The following is an 18,297-nucleotide window of genomic DNA, read 5'->3' as shown; positions in this document are numbered from 1 at the left end:
GTAAGTAAGAGGTATGGATTGGTAGTGGCTGGCTACTCGCTTCTCAAATTCCATTCGTAAAAGCTTGGGGCGAGTCACGAGATGAGGTAAAGTGAAAATGTATGCGCCCTATGGATCTAAACGTAAATTACAATGTCATTCTGGGTATTCCCTTGATCAATGTCCGGGCTATTGAGAAATTTCTCTACGTCTTTCAAAGGTGGCTTTCAGGTAATGAGCTGAATCCTTCACCGTCCGATCCAAAGTTTCGAAATCGACGTGAATAATGCCGAATCGAGGCCCGTAGCCAGCAGACCACTCTGAAGAATGTTAGCCTGGATATTCCATCGCTTGAAGGAAAAGCCTACCATAGTTGTCCATTAAGCTCCATACATAATATCCGTGCACCGGAACTCCATCTTCATAAATGGCTCGTGAGATGGCATCTAGGTACAATCCAATGTATCGTTGCCGAAGCACATCTTTGACGGCTATCGAAACCACGGCCTCTCCGGGGCATGGACATCCATTTTCAGTAACAATGACAGGTAGATGATAACGGTTCCAAACCCAGTTGAGTAGCTTGCGGAAGCCATTGGGTGCAACTCGAAGCCAGGATACGCCTGTGACAGGTCCGACCTCCTCTCCATTGCTGTTTGTGGGTAACTCTTCGATATTACCAGTCCAGTCGTCCTCGGCTGGGGGATCAGACAAGGCACGGGCATACTTCGTGCTATAGTGGTTCATTCCATAGAATGCATTCATCGGGGCCGTGTGTGCGAGGAGTTGAAGCTCCTCCGGCGTGAATTCAGGCAGTCGAGAGCCAAGATAGGCTCGCATCACCGGCGGGTAATCTCCCCCAAGGAACACAGGATCTCCAAACCAGCCAATGTAAAAGATGAGCCGGCGTTCGGCAGCATCCCGATCGAGTGGATTCTCGGAATCATACGGCTCATAGAAGTGTCCGTTGAGTACAATCGATATCTGCCCTTTCTGCAAAGAATGAAACTCATTCATGTACATCTGGACTACCACCGCATGTGACAGAATGATGGTGTGCCCAACGCGCCACGGTTCTGTTTTGGTGTCCGTCCCAGCCTCGCGGCAGTGGCCTGGTGCAAGAGTTCCATTCAAATGGGCGAAGATGGAGATTATGTATGGTTCATTGAAAGTCACCCATTTCTGAACACGATCACCGAATCGGGTGAAGCACAGGCGTGCGTAATTTTCGAAGTCAGCCTGGAACTCCTTGGTGTTCAGGAAGGCTCTATACCGATCGTAGAGCGCTTGGGGTACGTCCCAGTGGTAGAGAGTGACAACGGGCTCAATACCATGGGCCAGGAGTTGGTCGATCAAATTGCTATAAAACTCAATCCCCTTTTCATTGACGGTGTCATTGCGTCCCCCAAGGGGAATAATTCGAGACCAGGAAATGGAGAAGCGGTAGACATCGACACCCAAAGAGGCCATCAATTTGACATCTTCTTCAACGCGGTTGTAGTGGTCGCAGGCAACATCGGCGTTTTCCTCGTTGGTACGAGACGGTTCCAAATGAGAGTAAGTATCCCAGATTGACGCTCCCTTGTCATCTTGAAATGCACCTCCTTCAACCTGGTATGCCGCAGTAGCTGTACCCCATGCGAAGTCTTTGGGAAGTGGTAGTTCTTCGACACGGGGGAAGTCCGTTGCTGAGGTATTGCGATCTGTGACAATATCGCTAGCCGAGAACATGCCTTTTTCTTTATCGTCCGTCATAGTGAATTGTGAAATCTGCACTCCAAGATAGCCAATTGATCAACAGCGCTCCATGAGTACATATGTATATACAGTAAGTCTTTCCAGCATTGACACATGTCATAGTATTGTCACCTAAAGTGAAAACGAAATCCACGGAGAATTCAGAAAGACGGGAGTCACTGCTCAATAAAATCCAATGAAATCCAACAAAATCCAATTCGGGACACAAAGGAAGAAAATCTATATCCGAAAGAGTGTGCCAAGGGATATCTTAATCTGAACGCTAATCCGGGGTTATGGGGATACGCGTATGCACGGCCCTTCAACTTGTATAGCCGTTGGAATATCCACAAATTGTCCGCGGAGAGGCTAGGAGTACCCCGAGTCCCCAGGCCTCGAACGAGTCAAACCGCCCCCACATTATTCCAATACGCGTATTCATCCGGGGTGTACCCCCACACATCCTCGAATGTTTACGTTGCGGGACTACCAGTTGGCTTGAATGAATCTGCATAATTCCTCCGCGGGACTTTGAATTACTCCCACGAGCCAGTCAGAATCTCGGTTGAACACAACGACGCAAGATGAAAAACCATCGACTTCTGTTATAAAGATGGATCATCTCGTTCATAGTCTTTCATCCTGTAGCAGTCATCATGGGTTCAAACACTGAGAGACCTGACTTTTCCAATGAGTTTGTGATTCATCGTAATCGTCTCCCAACACGTGCATATTGGATCCCTGAAGACGCCATTGTTTTGAACGGAATTTGGGACTTCCACCTTGCACCGACCCCCTTCCACCAGGTCGACGAATGGAAATCTATCCAGGTCCCAGCCCACTGGCAATTGCAAGGATACGGCAAGCCTCATTATACGAACGTGCCTTATCCATTCCCGATTGATCCACCCTTTGTTCCGACTGAGAACCAAGTGGGGACATACAGAAGACGATTTAACATCCCATCGGATTGGGATCGGTCATCTCAGATACGACTCAGGTTTGATGGGGTCGACAGTGCCTTCCATCTTTTCGTCAATGGCAATCAGGTTGGCTATAGCCAGGGGAGCCGGAATCCTGCCGAGTTCGATATTACCAACTACATTTTCTTGGAGCGGGACAACGAAGTTACTGTGCGAGTATATCAATGGTGCGATGGCAGCTATCTCGAAGACCAGGATCAATGGTGGCTATCTAGTGAGTATACCGCACTCTTATGGATCTTTCAATATCATTAACATCATGTAGGTATCTTTCGAGATGTCCATCTTTTAGCTTTCTCGGCTACGGCCAGAATTGAAGACTTCTTTGTTCAAACCTGGCTTGATGAAAAATATGAAAATGCAACCTTGAAGATTGGTCTTCAACTCCACCTTGAGGAGGAATGCAGCATCGAGGTCAAGGTTCGGGATCACGACGACTCTCTCGTTCAACACGCGACCCAGACAGTTCCAGCCGGTCGTGAAAGCTTGGAGGTGGAATTGCCATTCTTGGCCCCCAAGAAGTGGACTGCAGAAACCCCATATCGCTACAACATGGATCTAATCCTCATATCCCCGAATGGCAACAATCAAACGATCAAGCAAAAAATTGGATTTCGGCAAGTGGAACTCCGCAATGGAAACATCACAGTCAACGGAAAAGCCATTTTGTTTCGCGGTGTCAATCATCATGACTTTCACCCCTTAAACGGGCGCGCGGTGCCGCTGGAATTCTTGAAGAATGATCTGATTCTAATGAAACAGCACAACGTCAACGCTGTTCGATGCTCTCACTACCCATCCCATCCAAAATTCTACGACTTTTGTGATGAGATCGGCTTGTGGGTAATTGACGAGGCCGATCTCGAATGCCATGGCTTCATTCGCGGGGACGTTGATATGAAGAACGTCCCTGAGAGTGTTTGGCGAGAAAACGGCTCAGAATCCATTGAGGAGTACCTTAGCCCAGTTCTGGCGAAGTACACTAGTGATAACCCATCATGGCGCGAAGCGTACTTGGATCGGATTACCCAGATGCTTCAACGCGATAAGAATCACCCATCCATCATCATCTGGAGCTTGGGCAACGAGGCCTGGTATGGATGCAACCATGTCTCCATGTCAGAATATGCCAAAAAGCACGATCCAACTCGCCTTGTCCACTATGAAGGCGACAGAAAATCGAAGACTGCAGACATGTGTTCATTCATGTACGTGGAGCTTGAAAATCTGGAGCGAAAAGCATTAGCCGAGGGCGATGAGTTCGACAAGCCTGTCATACTCTGTGAGTATGGAATGGCAATTGGAAATGGACCTGGAGCACTAGAAGAGTATCAGCAATTGTTTCACAAATATCGACGCTTGCAAGGAGGCTTCATCTGGGAGTTTGCCAATCTTGGACTATGGAGGGAAGACAAAAGCTATTTCGCTTACGGAGGCGACTTTGGAGACTTCCCACATGATGGTACTTTTGCTTTGGATGGACTTTGTCAGTCTGACCACTCTCCAGGACGTGGCATGGTGGAGCTCAAAAAGGCGATCGAACCTGTCAAACTTTTCATCCAGGATGGGCAAATTGTGTTGCAAAACTTGTTCGACTTTGATTCTCTGGAAACTCTGTCTGTCGTCATTCAAATATGTACATTCGATGGCCAGTAAGTTTCAAAAAGATACGGTCCCTTTGTCGTCAAAGAGCTAACGACTATCCAGTGAGCAGCAAACAATTATCATGGATCGCAAGCCTTGTCCAAAAGTGCAGCCTTCTAAAACAGCCACCATTTTACTCCCGGGGCTTCCAACTCTCCCAGAAAATATTCTGGAATGCTGGGTTACCGTGAGCCTTCAGATATCCCAACCTACATTATGGGCAGAAACGGGCCATGAAGTCGCGTGGTGCCAATCCTCGCTCTCGGAGCACAAACAGCCAAGCATTCCGGCCACAGTGCAGCAGGATTTGTCGATTCAAATTCAAGAAACAATACCTTCATATTACGTGACTGGCTCTAAATTCTCCATCGAGTTTGATCGAATCCGGGGTCGCCTGGCAGGCTGGACGATGCATGGCCAGAAATTGTTCACAACAGCACCAACCTTTGCAGCCTGGCGAACGCCGACAGAAAATGACACGAAGTACGACGCTGAACGATGGGGTGCCTACTCTCTTGACAACCTACAACAACGGGTGATCTCCATCTCTTTGCAGTCCTCAGATAAGGACAGCGTTCAGATTACTGTTCAGGCCTACATCGGAGCTGTTATACGAGACTGGGGATTTACGAGCACCATTGTCTACACAATCTATGGGGATGGTACAGTTGTAATTTCTCACAACGTTCGTCCTCGTGGCTATCATCCGAAAATACTTCCTCGCTTAGGTCTCGATATGCAGCTACCCTCCGATTTCGCGTCGGTAAATTGGTTTGGCTGTGGACCCGAGGAATCCTATGCTGATAAGCGCAACTCCCAAAAGCTCGGTTTACATAGCCGTACCCCGGATAATCTCTTCACGTCTTATGAGTATCCACAGGAGAATGGAAATCGTGCGGGCACACGCTGGCTTCAGCTCACGAACAGCGAGGGTGTTGGGTTCGTGGTGACGCGAGTTGATGATGCTGGGACGACATGGGGGGAGTTCGACTTTGCGGCACTGCATTACAGTGGGAAAGATATTGCCAAAGCGAACCATCCAACAGAATTGGAGAGGAGGGAAGACGTCTTTCTTCGGTTAGATGCTGCACACGCAGGACTGGGAACTGCGCGGTGTGGCCCTGGTACACTGGAAAAATACCAGGTTCCATGTAAGGAGACTAGCTTTGCATTTTCTTTTAGTCCCCAGGTGCCTTATTTGTAATTAGTGAATGCTGCTGAAGAATTTTATCTTGGTCTATATCTTCCCTATTCAACAAAGGACTCCAAGCTATGGGCCGTGAAGATATAAGTCCAGATGTCAGACTTTCAACAACTGTCCTTTACCAAATACACCGGATATTACGTCACAGAAGAAATCAAGGTAATTTTTAGCAACACTTAAAATTATATGACGTTCTCAGGCATCCAAAGTAACAAGATATCAGCGAAGTCTTGCCAAGGAGCTTGCCTGCAGTCAGTCAGACCTCTATCTATCTCCGGTGTATCAAAAACCAGTCTATATAGTCTCTATGCCCCTGTGGACTACTCTAAACTATTTATTGTAAGCCACTCTCGGGCACGCTAAATATGTACGTACATGTGGATTCTTCCACCGCAGCTAAGGCCGGCGTTTGGTTAAGTCCGTCTGAACTCCCGAGGTCCGTCCAACTTCATACTCCCTACGTACTTGTGTACTCCGTACATATGTAGTTATGCATGATCTTTCCCCTCATAACTTTAATGAATCCAGTGCTGTTTAATTCCACGTAACATATTTAAAGAGCCCCTCCCCTCAATATTTTGTTCCCCTCTTAGTTATAAAATCCCTCTGAAACATATTGAATCTCTACGCAGCAATGTCTATTCCCATTCGAGCTCTCGGCCACAACGGCCCTAAAGTGCCTGCTGTTGGCCTGGGCCTGATGAGTATCGGTGGAATATATGGTCCAGCGGGCACGCTGGATCAAAAGGTCGCTTTCCTAGAGCATGCCCATGCCAACGGACAGTGGTTCTGGGATACTGCCGATTTATATGCCGATAGCGAAGATATTGTGGGTGAATGGTTCAAGCGCTCTGGTAAGCGTGACGATATCTTCCTGGCAACCAAGTTTGCTATCCAGCGGGACCCGAATGGGGGTATGTCTGTCCGCTCTGATCCCGAATATGTCAAGCAGGCTTGCGCGAAGAGCCTTGAGAAACTTGGTGTTGACACCATTGACTTGTATTATTGCCACCGAGCGGATGGAGTGACGCCTATTGAGAAGACTGTCGAAGCCATGGTTGAATTGAAGAAGTAGGATAATGCTTCTCCCCTTCCCTACCTCCCCTACTTCCTCTCCCTTCCCCGTTCTCCAATCGCACTTCATCGGTGTATTCACTAATGGTTTGAGTATATAGCCAAGGAAAGATCAGATATCTCGGCCTGTCTGAAGTTTCAGAAGCAACTCTCCGTCGAGCCCACGCTGTCCATCCTATTACCGCATATCAAGTGGAGTATAGTGCCTTTGCACTGGACATCGAGTCACCTAAGGTCAACCTCCTAAAGACATGCCGCGAGTTGGGTATCGCGGTTGTGGCCTATAGCCCCGTGGGACGTGGAATATTGACTGGACAGTTTCAGTCTCCTGCTGATTTCCCTGAGGGTGACTTCCGTCGCATCATGCCGAAGTACTCGGAGGAGAACTTCCCTAAGATCTTGGAGCTGGTAGAAGGGCTGAAGAGTGTGGCCCATGTACATGGGAGTACCACTGCACAGGTTGCTATTGCGTGGCTGCTTGCTCAGGGACCCGATATCTTCCCTATTCCAGGAACCAGGTCCACCGAGAGGGTTGATGAGAACACTAAGTCCGCTTTGTTGCAACTTACGGGCAAGGAGGTGCAGGATATCCGGGACTTGGTAGAGCAGACGGAGATCGTTGGAACTCGGTACCCTGCTATGTAAGTTGCTCTCTGCCTTTTTGGATATCTGAGGCTCCTTACTGATCGCTTGTATAGGATGATGGGTAATATCTTTGCTGATACACCGCTGCTGTAGACAGATAGGAGTTTCTTGCATATTCAATATGTATTTACAACTATCAGTTGGTTTGATTGGATCTAATGTTAGAAGGTTGCACGAAGTGTGCCACGGACGTTAGTGCTATTGGTTTATCACTAACTGCAAAGGATTACCTACTTTTCGTTCCCATTTCATAGAGGGCATGTGCCGGGGCGCCAGTCCCCGGGGGTGAAATCTGCCTACACGGTAAACTCTCTACCGTCGATCATGCGAGGGTTTCTGTATAATGATAGGACAAGCCGTGACAGTATGGGTGGCCATAGAAGCGTATCAATATAACAGCAATATAGGATCGCAGGTTTCGCCGAAGTCGGCGGAGGGCTACATAGCGTTCCGCAAAGCCCAGAGCCCAACCAGCAGTGGGCTGTGGACCTAACCTTCGAAGCCCAACCCAACCCACAGCCCATTCGTGGGGCCCATAAGGCCCCCATTAATGTCTTTCTTAAGCGGCCTCTGTAATCGTTATATTATGACCTTTCACTAGGCATATAATGTTCAAATTTAGAATCTAGGATTGTAGTAACTATATAAGTATATATTTTAAATTTAAATAAGATCTTAGCGCGAAAAAGGTTAATATTAAAGTTTTGATAAGATATACATTTGGGATTTATATAGGAGTTTTATTACTTTCTAAATGAACTTCTGTAATTTATATATTATCTAAATAACGCGTCTTCTCGCGTTCTTAAACATAATATCGAGAGATAACTAGTATTTAATTCTAACTTATTTGAACCAATTAAATATTACATTTAGTATAGGGCTTAGAAACGGGGGTAGAACGAAGGGTAATTTTAAAAACACTGAAAGGGGGTTCAACTTCTGAATTCTCGGCATATTGTACTGTTTAGGGCCTATTTGGGGGCCTATTAACCCGTAGTGGGCTTCTGCTTAGGCCCATAGCCTACCGGTAGGCTCGAAGGTAGGGCCCAAAGCCCAGCCCATTTGCAGGTTGGATTGGGTTGGGCTATGGCTTTATTGGCTTTATGGAGCTCTAGGGCTATACGAGAAAGAGGATTCCATATCACGGCCCGGGGGTGGAACCTGCGGTGGAGCCTCAGTCTGTTCTTAATCAGAGAAGCCATTCAATTCAGTACACATAATTACTTTAAAGAATAAACGAAGCGTATAGAATAAAAATAAATCTCTCAAATTCTGTGTATATGGGCTCCGGTTGTAGGCATTAAGCTATAGCTCCGAAATATTAATCATGCTTCCTTCTGCAATCTAAGCACCCCCAAATTCTCCTAGACATATCTCATTAAAACGAACTCTTTTCACCATGAGCTGCTGTAGTAACCGATACAGCCCCCTTCTCCGCATAACCGGGCTCAACAGCATTAATAGCGTATCCATCACTACCAGAAGCATCATTATCTTCCACAAAGTCCTTGGGCTCCATCCATCCAGATCCCTTCTTCATATCAGCCGGGGCGAAAGCCAAGCATGACAAGTAATAAACAACAAACGCAACAATCAGACCAGTAGGGTAAGCGATAAAGTAGAATCGCTGGATACCTAGAGGAGCCTTGACACCCATCTGGTGAAGGAACCCGTAAAAGTTTGGTGCAATAGCAATAACGTAGGCCAAGAAGGCGCGTAGGTTGAATCCATGGAAGTACCGGTATGGACTTGGGCGTGAGACGTACAGGGCTGGAATGTTGAGCAGCCCTCGGCGGATGAGATAGTAATCGCAGATGAGAATCCCGGTAATTGCCGAGAGGAAGATCTGGTAGGAGGAGAGGAATGTGATGAAGATTGAGGCTGATGCGAGGAGATACCAGGGGCAGATTGCATAGGAGAGGACTAGTGGTTTTTTGTTAGTCTCATGTTAAGGCAAGTGGGATTTTCCAAGTTCTTTTCTTCTTTTTCTTACCGGCACAAATAAAGAATCCTCGTTTGATTGAAATGTATTTTGGTAGTAGGGCTGCAATGTCGTTACCGGCACTGAGGGTGGTTAGTATTTGACATAGAAATGTGGAAAAAGGAGATTGGATTCGTACGGGATAGAGTTCTCAAAAATGGCAGAGAAGACGGTCGAATAAACAAATGCTAGAGAAATGAAGGCACAGGCCGCGCGGTTGCCAGAGGTGTATCGCTCTCCTTCCATCAATTTGTCCAAGAAGTTCAGCGGGTTCCAGATGAGCTAGGGAATCTTGTTAGTCCAAAGGTTTTAAACAATGTTTTTGATACAACAAACCTCTCCAAAGATGGCTTTGCTAGCTGATGCTATAAGATTTCCCAAAATGGCAACTAGGAAGTTCGACAGCGGGAAGCTGACAAACTGGCCAATGAGGACGTCATTGGGCTTTGTAGCATATCGCTGGAGATCGGACGCGTTGGAGATAAAGGTTCCACAACTTGCGAGTCCCAGGAAGAGGAACTTGAAAATAAGATAACTTTTCTCGGTGCCCTTGACCTCCGAAGGAGCATTGATTGTCTTCAGAGAGCCACCGGCGAGAGACACAGTCCACCCCAGCATAGCAAAGGCTGCGCCAAAGTAAACCACAACTTTGATATAGACCAGAGACTTCATCTTTGGTACAGGCACCACTAAGAATGCACAATTTACAAGCCTGTCGAGACGGGTTAAGCATAGATCATGCATTGGGATACTAGTCACTGTACCAGTAGATAAAGAAACACATCATTTGTGCTGAAGTCAGAGCGGACTTAGATCCCATCTTATCCGGGATGTTTTCAATAGAAGGGAATATAGCATGCAGGAAGACACTAGGAACGAAGGTCAATAGCCACACTTTCCGCGCTTCGCTCGCCGTGGAAAGGAGCGAAATGAGGATAAGAACTCACTATAAACATTGCCCTCCCTGAACGGTGTTGACACCATTCCATACAATTGACATAGCTGCGCGATTAAAAGTAGGCCACAGTGCTCCCCAATGCCCAAAGCTGGAGCGGCAAAGAACAGGGAACGGAATGCGATACATGGCACCAGCACGCCCGTTCACAGCCATCAAGGCACCAGCAAGAATCTGACCGCCAAAGGAGCATCCGATTGCTTCCCACATGGTCAATCCCATGGACATTCCCGTGGAAGCTGTATACAGATTGCTGACGTTCGCAGTCGCAGAGAACCAGAACATCATGTAGGTGAGTTGGGACCATGTTCGATCCTTTACTGGTGTCGGTCGGATAGAGTCATTATCAAGCATATCAACCGGGCGCTCGACGCCATCTCGTTGAGTTCTTTTCACTATTAGGAGCTCATGCAGTCGAGATAGTTTCGACATAGTTGGAGTTGTATTGAGTTAGTGGGGTAGATAGAGGGTGGAGAAAAACGTAAAAAGATAAAAGATGGTCGAATTCGAGTGCTGATCTTAGTGGCGAACCCTGAAACTTGAATAAAGGGGGAGAAGATGGCGGAGAAGTACGGAGTACGTGCAGGATATATCGTGCTTTTTAGGGCTACTTTGACAATTCGGAGTGACCAATGGACTGATAAGGAGTCACCCGCAATTGTCCACTGGCAGCCTGCAAAACACCACTATCCAGAGAGGCGCCGACGATGCTATCTCATGAGAATTAAAAAAGCACAACAAATGTAACACATGTAACGGCCTATCTCAGCTTATCATTTCAACCAACCACATTTGCATGTGGGCGTATGGTGATTAGCCCGGCGATTGCCGTCGCAACGCGTTCTCCGACGGTTATCGGTGGATTTGACTCTTTGATCTCCCAAACATATTGCGGGGAGAAGAACCGTGGATAAATTCACGACCATCCTCGAGTTGGTATTGGCCATCTATCGAACTAATCATGACAACCCTGCTCGAGTATACTCAAGTCGAGCTCTTGACACTCAGCGGTCCAGAATTCCGCCGGGTATCCACTGCTCCTCCGCGGCCGCCAACGGAGGATGAGATTCCGATCATAGATCTCGCTTGTATCGACAAGGATCTAGAAGCAAGAAAATCCCTCGCATCCAAAGTCAGAGCAGCGGCCGAGAGCACGGGTTTCTTCTATATCAAAAATCACGGGATCCCAGAAGAGCTCATTCAGAATGCCTTATCACAAGCAAAAGCTTTCTTCGACCAGCCTATTGAGAAGAAACAGCTAGCATCAAGCAAGATTCAAAAGAACGCTGATGGATGGCATGGGTTGGGAACTACCCAAGTCAACAAAACTGAAACAAGGGGTAACCATCCCCTTCTCACTCCCACCTGGGCATGCATATCCTGGTCATATTGCCAATGACTAACAAACGTTCTCAGATCGCAAAGAGACATTCTCTCTGCGCTACAATCCCAAGAATGACCCAACTGTCTCCGACCCGGACAAGCTGTCCGGCGACAATGACTTTGCATGGGAGACAACAAGTCATCTCCCTGGATTCCACGAAACGACAGTTGAATTCTATCAGCGCCGACTCATGCTCGCGCGCAAGATGATCCGTATCTTTGCGCTCGCTCTGGATATGCCAGAAGACTACTTTGACGCTGTGACCACTAACCCCGGCGCAGACGGGCTTTACGTACACTATCCACCTACACCAGCCGATATGGTTGAGGAGAACAATGGGAATGTCGATGTCGGCATCGGTTCTCATACCGATATCCAGTGTGTCACTCTTCTGTGGCAGGATATGTCTGGCGGTTTGCAGGTCCTGTCTGCCAGTGATGAGTGGCTCGATGCTCGGCCTATAGCTGGCACGCTGGTGGTTAATATTGGCGACTTCCTGCAGCGTCTTTCGAATAATAGGTTCAAGTCTACCGTGCATAGGGTTTATAATCGGCAGCCTACCTCCAGGTACTCGATGCCTTTCTTCCTGGGTTTCAATCCAGATTCGGTTTGTAAGGTTGTGCCTTCGTGTATTGATGAGACTCATCCTGCGCTTTATGAGCCTATCTCTTGTGGGAAGGTAAGTTTTATCTCCATTTAACCTTGGTCGGTGCGGGCCGTAGCTAACCTTCACGTCCAGTGGCATCGCAACCGACTTGAACTCTCGCACGGAAAACCTATTTCTGATTGAAGATAATATTTTTTTCGGGGAGATATGTATTCCAATCCAGACTACCGTGAAGTAATAAACAACGTCCCTTGTATAGATTTCAAAATTGCTGCATAGAACCATTCATCCCGTCCCAATCAGAAGCGGGCATCGAATCAATGAACCGAAATGGTGCCCAGTCTGCGACCGAGCCCGGGTATGAATAGAATGTGTCATCAGGAATTACTGCCACCTTCGAGTCCAAAACATCCTTTGCCTTCTTCTGCACAACATTCGTTGCCCAACTAAATACTCCCTCGATGCTCTTGGGAATCCTAGCCTGCGTCCGAACATCTTCCATCAGCGTATATGTTGCATGCACATCTGATATACTCGCACAGTACTCTGCTAGAGTGACGCCCGCATATGCGGTCAGCAGGTAGTCGTATGTTGGTCTAACAAACGGAGTCTCAGCGGTGCAGAGGACGAAAATCTCTCTCAGTACCCGCTGAGCATAACGAATAACCGTTTCAGTCAGCTCGTTGATACGCTCGCCATGCATCAGCGCGTTCGGAGACGTGGATTGGTTCTGCTTTGCAAGTTCCCAGCGAGATAAAATTAAGGATGCGCAAGAGTGCGCCCATCTTAGTATATTGTTGCCTTCTGTGTTTGAAAGTTAGTATGAAACCTAGTACACCAGCACGCTTAAATTAACTTGCTCACCTCCAAGATATTTGCGTCCCCATCTGTTCACGTTCTCCCAGGCCTCCGGCACTGAACTGACGGTGTGATAAATGGCTTCGTACAGGTGAATATAGAGCTTGAGCTCTGCGGCAATGATGTGGTCGAATGCTTCAAACCCTGGGTATTTGACAATCTCTGTCCACTGATGAAGACGGTCGCATGAAACTACTGATGGCCGACCGGTGCCAATTGCATATCTTGAAATTTAGTCAGTTTTGATGCCAATTCTAACCCGATTTTACCATTGTCACTTTGAAGAGTACGTACTTCAGATGTACCAGCGACGCCTGAATCCACATCCGGCACATGTTCCGATTTGTTTCATCGTACAAGCCCACGAGCGACACAAGCTCAGATAGAGGAAAACTAAGCATGCAGTGGGTGATGGTTGTGCTGCTCATCAGCCAGCTATCAATATACCTCCCACCTGGCACTAGAGGCCCAAAACTCCAGGCACTAAAGATAAGCATGGCGTGTATGGTAGAGATATCAATGGGTGTATCCAAAGTCTTCATGCCCAAGTGGGTCTTGACCAACGTATGAAGGGTTATGTGCAAGTTGGTGCGGTTTAGACCGGCTGTTGCTCGGATTCCTGCTAGAAGACATACGGCAAAGAGCAGCGGATGGTTCTCTTTGAGATCCGTCAGGGTCTCATTAGGAAATGGGTACCATGATGCTATCTGCTCAAAGCCGTGCTGGAAAACGCTGGCAAAACTGTCCGAGTCCAAGCCCATCTCGGTCATATTTCCACGGAGCGAGTCGTTCTCCCCGGTTGTTACGGGCTCCGTGATTAGACTTCCAACGTGGCGGACCACTGTGATTGGTGCTGGTTGGATGTCGGTGGTTGCCGATATGTCTGTCTCTGAGGGCACGTGCATAGCGGCTTTGCTATCATTGATATCCTTTCTCGGGAGTAAATTATTACTCGTGCCATGCATTTCATTGGTAAGATCTCTTGTCATTGACCGCTCATTGCCGAGAAGGTGAGATTTCAGTAATTCTTTCATCTCAGCGAGTGAGGATTCAATGGCATCAAGTCTGGTGCTTATCGGTTAGTAATCGGAGCGTCGGTCTATACAAGCGGAGTTAGAAATACAATACCGGTTTGCACAATGGCATCCAAGATGCTGGTCAGAAGCCCTCCCTGGTCTGCCGGTAGACCTTGAATCCGGGCTTGTGATAGCAGATGTGGATGGAAGGGAGCATTCAAGCCTATTCGTTGTCTGATTAATCTCCCATCAATCCTCCTAAATTATGGGATTACATTCAGCCACCGACCTGAGGGAGATACACCGAGCACATTGCCTCGAACCCGGAAGAACTTCGCATCGTGTCTTTAAGCGCCGACACGGCTGGCAGGATAAAATCCGTCGCTTGCTCGGCATTTCATAGAGTGTAATGTCCCATGGGATGATAAGATATTGTGAAGTCAACCTGAAATTCGATGTTCTCCGCTGCTTATCTGGGGTTAACAGGACGCTAAGACGTATTGGGTTAGCTGCCCAGGCTGGTCAGGTCCCGAGGTCCACGGGTGGCAGTTTAGGGTTATCACTGGCCGATAAGCAGAGTTCAAATGTTGGGATTTGATAGTGCAATATAATGAGCTACATTTAACGGAATAGTGAAATGACTTGTTAATTCGTTTGATACGTACATGCCATTGAGCAGGAATTTTTCATTTCCGTCGGCCTTACGCACTTTTAATCGAACCATCGATAAAGGCTTGGGGACAATCACTCGCCCCAATTATCCAACCACAAGGGTTGTAGAGTCCAGCAAAGAAGAGTTTAGGGCCCTTACATAGGACGAAAGCTTCCCAAGCTGGAATGGAGATGTCGCGTATGGAAAATCATGCGGCTCCTCCCGGTGCGAGCTTCTTTCCCTTCACACTTTTCCACTCCATACACAAAGCGCCGATCATGCTGATAGAAGCCATAGCTGCACTGACAATGAAGGTCTGGACAAGTGCGTCGTTATAAGCATGGAGGACTCCGGGTAGGTCATGTTTGTCAACAATATTTTGGAGGCCAGTGGCGCCGGCCTTGAGGATCGAAGCCACATCCACTTTGGGAGTGTACTTGGCGAGATACTCAACAAGCTTGTTTCTAAAAACGTTGTTTCCAATGGAAACAAAGAGAGCACCGCCAAGAGTCTGGGCGAAGATGATCATAGCCGTGCCAGTGGGTACGTCAGCAAGAGGCAGGACAACTTGAACACCGATCAGAGATTGCTGCATCCCGGAACCTGCACCGGCACCGGTAACTATCTGATAGCCGATCCAGATACCTTTAGACGTGTCTGTATGGAACATGCTCATCAGACCATATCCGATAGCGAGAAGGATTGAACCGAGAATCATAAAGGGTGTGTAGTAACCGATGAAGGTGATAATAATTCCCGCCAAGAGAGAGGTGACCACCACTGAAATCAACATAGGTAGGTTCATGATACCTGAGCTGACTGGACTGGCGTTTTTCACAGCCTGGAACCACATGGGCAAGAAGTAAACAGAAGAGAGGAAGGCAGCGCCGACGGAGAAACTGTAAAATGCAGCAGACCAGATAGTCCGACGAGAGAGAATGTGTCGTGGCACTGTAGCATTCTCTTTCTGGGTGTACTGAACAACTGAAAACAGGATAATGAGAACAGCAAAGAAGCAAAACAACACAATGATGCGCCAGCTGTTCCAGGCATAGGTGGTACCACCCCACTGAAGAGCTAGCAACAAGCAGACAATGGCAGGGAGAAAGAGAGTTGTACCCATGGGGTCGAACTTCTTAATACGCTCCGTCCATGTCGTTTTCTTGTTATGGTGGTTGGGGGCAGGGAAAAAGATTGCAATCACGAGAATTGTGACAGCCCCAGCGGGAAGATTGATGTAAAAACACCAGCGCCATGAGACTTTGTCGGTGAAGAGCCCACCAAGCAGAGGCCCAGCCACGGATGAAATGCCAAACATGCTACTGATACAGCCATTGAACAATGGGCGCTTCGCTAGGGGGATTGCGTGGGCGACAATGATGAGCGAGCCCGAGAAAATACCCGCGGATCCCATTCCCGCAACGGCACGGCCCATAATAAGTGTCAGGCTGCTGTTAGCCACGGCGCAGATCAGACTGCCGAGTTCAAAAATTCCAATTGCGGCGAGGAAGGTCCATTTGACATTGAAAAAGGTGTAGAATTTTCCGAAAAGTAGCTGGAGCGAAGCTGTGGCGAGAAGGTATGCTGGAAGAAAAGTTAAAGAAAATGATCAGTTCACGTCCATCGCCGAAGTTGCCTCGTGATTTAGCGTACCACTTCCATACCAGCCGACATCGTCAAGGCTGTGGAATTGGTCTGTAATCTTTGGAATTGCCGTGGCAATGATGCAGTTGTCTGCAGTGTAAGAGAATATGTGTTAGCTAGGCCCGGCAGTGAACCTCCAACCTCGGAAGGTTTAAAGGACAAGGAAAATATAAACATGCCAAGAGCTACCAGGAAAACTCCCAGGCACAACGCTAGTGCAATCAAAGCCAATTTGAGACCCTTTGCGTGCTCATTTCCCTCATGGTTTGGGCTCTCAACGTTGAGCTCAGTCTTTGCAGCTTGGACTACGTTTTCCTGCTCACGGGAAACACCGCCAACCAGCACGTTCTCCCCCTCTTGATTAGAAAGGTTAACGTTACTAGGGTTTGCTGCAGACTCCATTTTGAGTGACTTTTAACACTGAAGGTCAAGGCAGTTGAAACATCAACTAAGGTCAGAGTGCGGGAAAAGATGAAAACAACGCAGGACGTGTTGTTTTGATGCGTCGAAAGGGAGGAAGAGATAAAAGGGGAAGAGATGGAAAGAGCAGAGGGAAGAGAAAAAGTCCCTCCAGGGCTACGTAGGGTAGTTCCCCCCAAGGCTCATGGCTCCAGGGCTCCAAGACGAGAATCATCGCTGACATGAGGCACGGAACCTTCCAACGTTCTAAGCTTAGACAACATTTGAAAGTTGCTTTTCACCCTGTTGAAAGATAGATTAGATCAATTAGATTGTTTTATCCGGCCTAGATTGCTTGCTAATCATAGTTATCTACGGATATCTAGCAGTTTGTGGTAAATCATCTCAATTGTCAATATCAAGGTCTAAGGACGGAGGCTTATGAGGCAGACCATTGTTTTAACATGTCTATAACACTGCCCTGAATTTCTATCTAGGTGTTATCTATGGGTTGCTCACGAGCCTTCTGGGACTATTTTAAATATAATTACAACGAAGCGATTCGCGATTCATCTACATATGGTCGGTTTCGTCACCCGTAGACATGCGCGAAGCCCAAGACGTTCACGGGTGCTTCAGAAGAACCAAGAAAGTATTCACGATCATCACTACAGGAACTTGGCCCAATCCAAGTTTTATTTACTAGGTCGCCAAGCTACCAGACTTACGCGCCACTAAAGGGAAATAGATATGTGTGCATTATTGCCCTTATGGATATCATTTTGGTGTCTTTCACTTCTTGGTCAAAGTTTTGCCAACGGCTTAAATCCTAGAGTCGCGCTGCTGTGTATACTTGCAAATTTTGGTTGGGTAGGACAAAGCAAGTTGATAAGTCTGATTTGTTGTAGGCGACTGTTAGCTTGGATCACTTATCATGAGACCTCGGACACTTTCCAAATTAGATTTGCCCTATATTTCGTGACAAAATCAATCCCCAATGAAATACTCTTATCATAAAATGATATACACACCGCTATATCCTAACTTGTTGACGTACAATGCCAATTTGCTTGGGTTCAAGTGTCATACATGAGTGTTGGAACATGCCTACATAATGTTTCATAGTATTATGAGACTCCGAACTATGGCCAAGTTGGGTTTGCCCTAAACTTGAGACAACGCTAGGGTGCATTGTTTTGACCGCACAATGTCCCAATCGAGATCCCGGCACATGGAAGCACTATCAAGCACAATCCCAAGTATTTACCCAGACACACTCCGAGTGACGAGATCCTTGCATCGAGAGTTTTACGGTAACAGCGGGCCGGTCCTGGTTCCGGGACACAGAAACCAGTTTGACTTCGGCCATATATTTCGGAGTATTTCAAAGTCTGAGTTCAGAGTCCTACTTCTATCCAGTCCTCCCATCACATTTATATAGTTAGTTGTCCTCGGGTGATATGTTTGAAGACCTGTTCGATTAAGGTACAGAGGAAGTGTGTTCTGGAAATTTCCACTGTAGCTAGCACAGA

At 47.4% G+C, this 18,297-nt stretch overlaps 7 protein-coding genes across 7 annotated transcripts; 3 read left to right on the top strand and 4 right to left on the bottom strand.

The window, feature by feature from the left end:
• Positions 1–168: 168 nt before the first annotated feature.
• Positions 169–1,734, bottom strand: N7487_002669 (glycoside hydrolase family 1 protein; the record flags this gene model as incomplete). The annotated part of the gene is made up of 2 exons (XM_056870416.1): positions 169–299; positions 348–1,734. 2 exons carry the CDS (start codon positions 1,732–1,734, stop codon positions 169–171), a joined length of 1,518 nt encoding a protein of 505 aa, XP_056735200.1.
• Positions 1,735–2,366: 632 nt separating this feature from the next.
• Positions 2,367–5,547, top strand: N7487_002668 (Glycoside hydrolase family 2 N-terminal; the record flags this gene model as incomplete). Its single annotated transcript, XM_056870415.1, has 3 exons — positions 2,367–2,913; positions 2,965–4,351; positions 4,407–5,547. Coding segments are annotated over 3 exons (3,075 nt in total), but the record flags the coding sequence as incomplete, so codon positions are not given.
• Positions 5,548–6,181: 634 nt separating this feature from the next.
• Positions 6,182–7,359, top strand: N7487_002667 (uncharacterized protein; the record flags this gene model as incomplete). The annotated part of the gene is made up of 3 exons (XM_056870414.1): positions 6,182–6,618; positions 6,723–7,262; positions 7,320–7,359. The coding sequence occupies 3 exons, from the start codon at positions 6,182–6,184 to the stop codon at positions 7,357–7,359; spliced, it is 1,017 nt and encodes a 338-aa protein (XP_056735198.1).
• A 1,288-nt stretch (positions 7,360–8,647) lies between these two features.
• N7487_002666 (nucleobase cation symporter-1 family protein) lies at positions 8,648–10,637 on the bottom strand (the record flags this gene model as incomplete). The annotated part of the gene is made up of 6 exons (XM_056870413.1): positions 8,648–9,192; positions 9,263–9,333; positions 9,390–9,532; positions 9,587–9,962; positions 10,015–10,119; positions 10,198–10,637. The coding sequence occupies 6 exons, from the start codon at positions 10,635–10,637 to the stop codon at positions 8,648–8,650; spliced, it is 1,680 nt and encodes a 559-aa protein (XP_056735197.1).
• A 529-nt stretch (positions 10,638–11,166) lies between these two features.
• N7487_002665 (isopenicillin N synthase family dioxygenase) lies at positions 11,167–12,379 on the top strand (the record flags this gene model as incomplete). The annotated part of the gene is made up of 3 exons (XM_056870412.1): positions 11,167–11,545; positions 11,622–12,268; positions 12,329–12,379. The coding sequence occupies 3 exons, from the start codon at positions 11,167–11,169 to the stop codon at positions 12,377–12,379; spliced, it is 1,077 nt and encodes a 358-aa protein (XP_056735196.1).
• A 79-nt stretch (positions 12,380–12,458) lies between these two features.
• On the bottom strand, positions 12,459–14,118 carry N7487_002664 (transcriptional regulator family TF; the record flags this gene model as incomplete). The annotated part of the gene is made up of 3 exons (XM_056870411.1): positions 12,459–13,000; positions 13,061–13,278; positions 13,349–14,118. Coding segments are annotated over 3 exons (1,530 nt in total), but the record flags the coding sequence as incomplete, so codon positions are not given.
• Positions 14,119–14,930: 812 nt separating this feature from the next.
• N7487_002663 (MDR family MFS transporter) lies at positions 14,931–16,768 on the bottom strand (the record flags this gene model as incomplete). The annotated part of the gene is made up of 3 exons (XM_056870410.1): positions 14,931–16,306; positions 16,376–16,456; positions 16,501–16,768. 3 exons carry the CDS (start codon positions 16,766–16,768, stop codon positions 14,931–14,933), a joined length of 1,725 nt encoding a protein of 574 aa, XP_056735194.1.
• Between the last annotated feature and the right edge of the window lie 1,529 nt (positions 16,769–18,297).

This window comes from Penicillium crustosum (assembly GCF_028827405.1).
Source record: "Penicillium crustosum strain IBT 35664 chromosome Unknown utg000001l_segment0_segment0, whole genome shotgun sequence".
Taxonomy (NCBI): domain Eukaryota; kingdom Fungi; phylum Ascomycota; class Eurotiomycetes; order Eurotiales; family Aspergillaceae; genus Penicillium; species Penicillium crustosum.
This window is presented reverse-complemented; position numbering and strand designations above follow the sequence as displayed.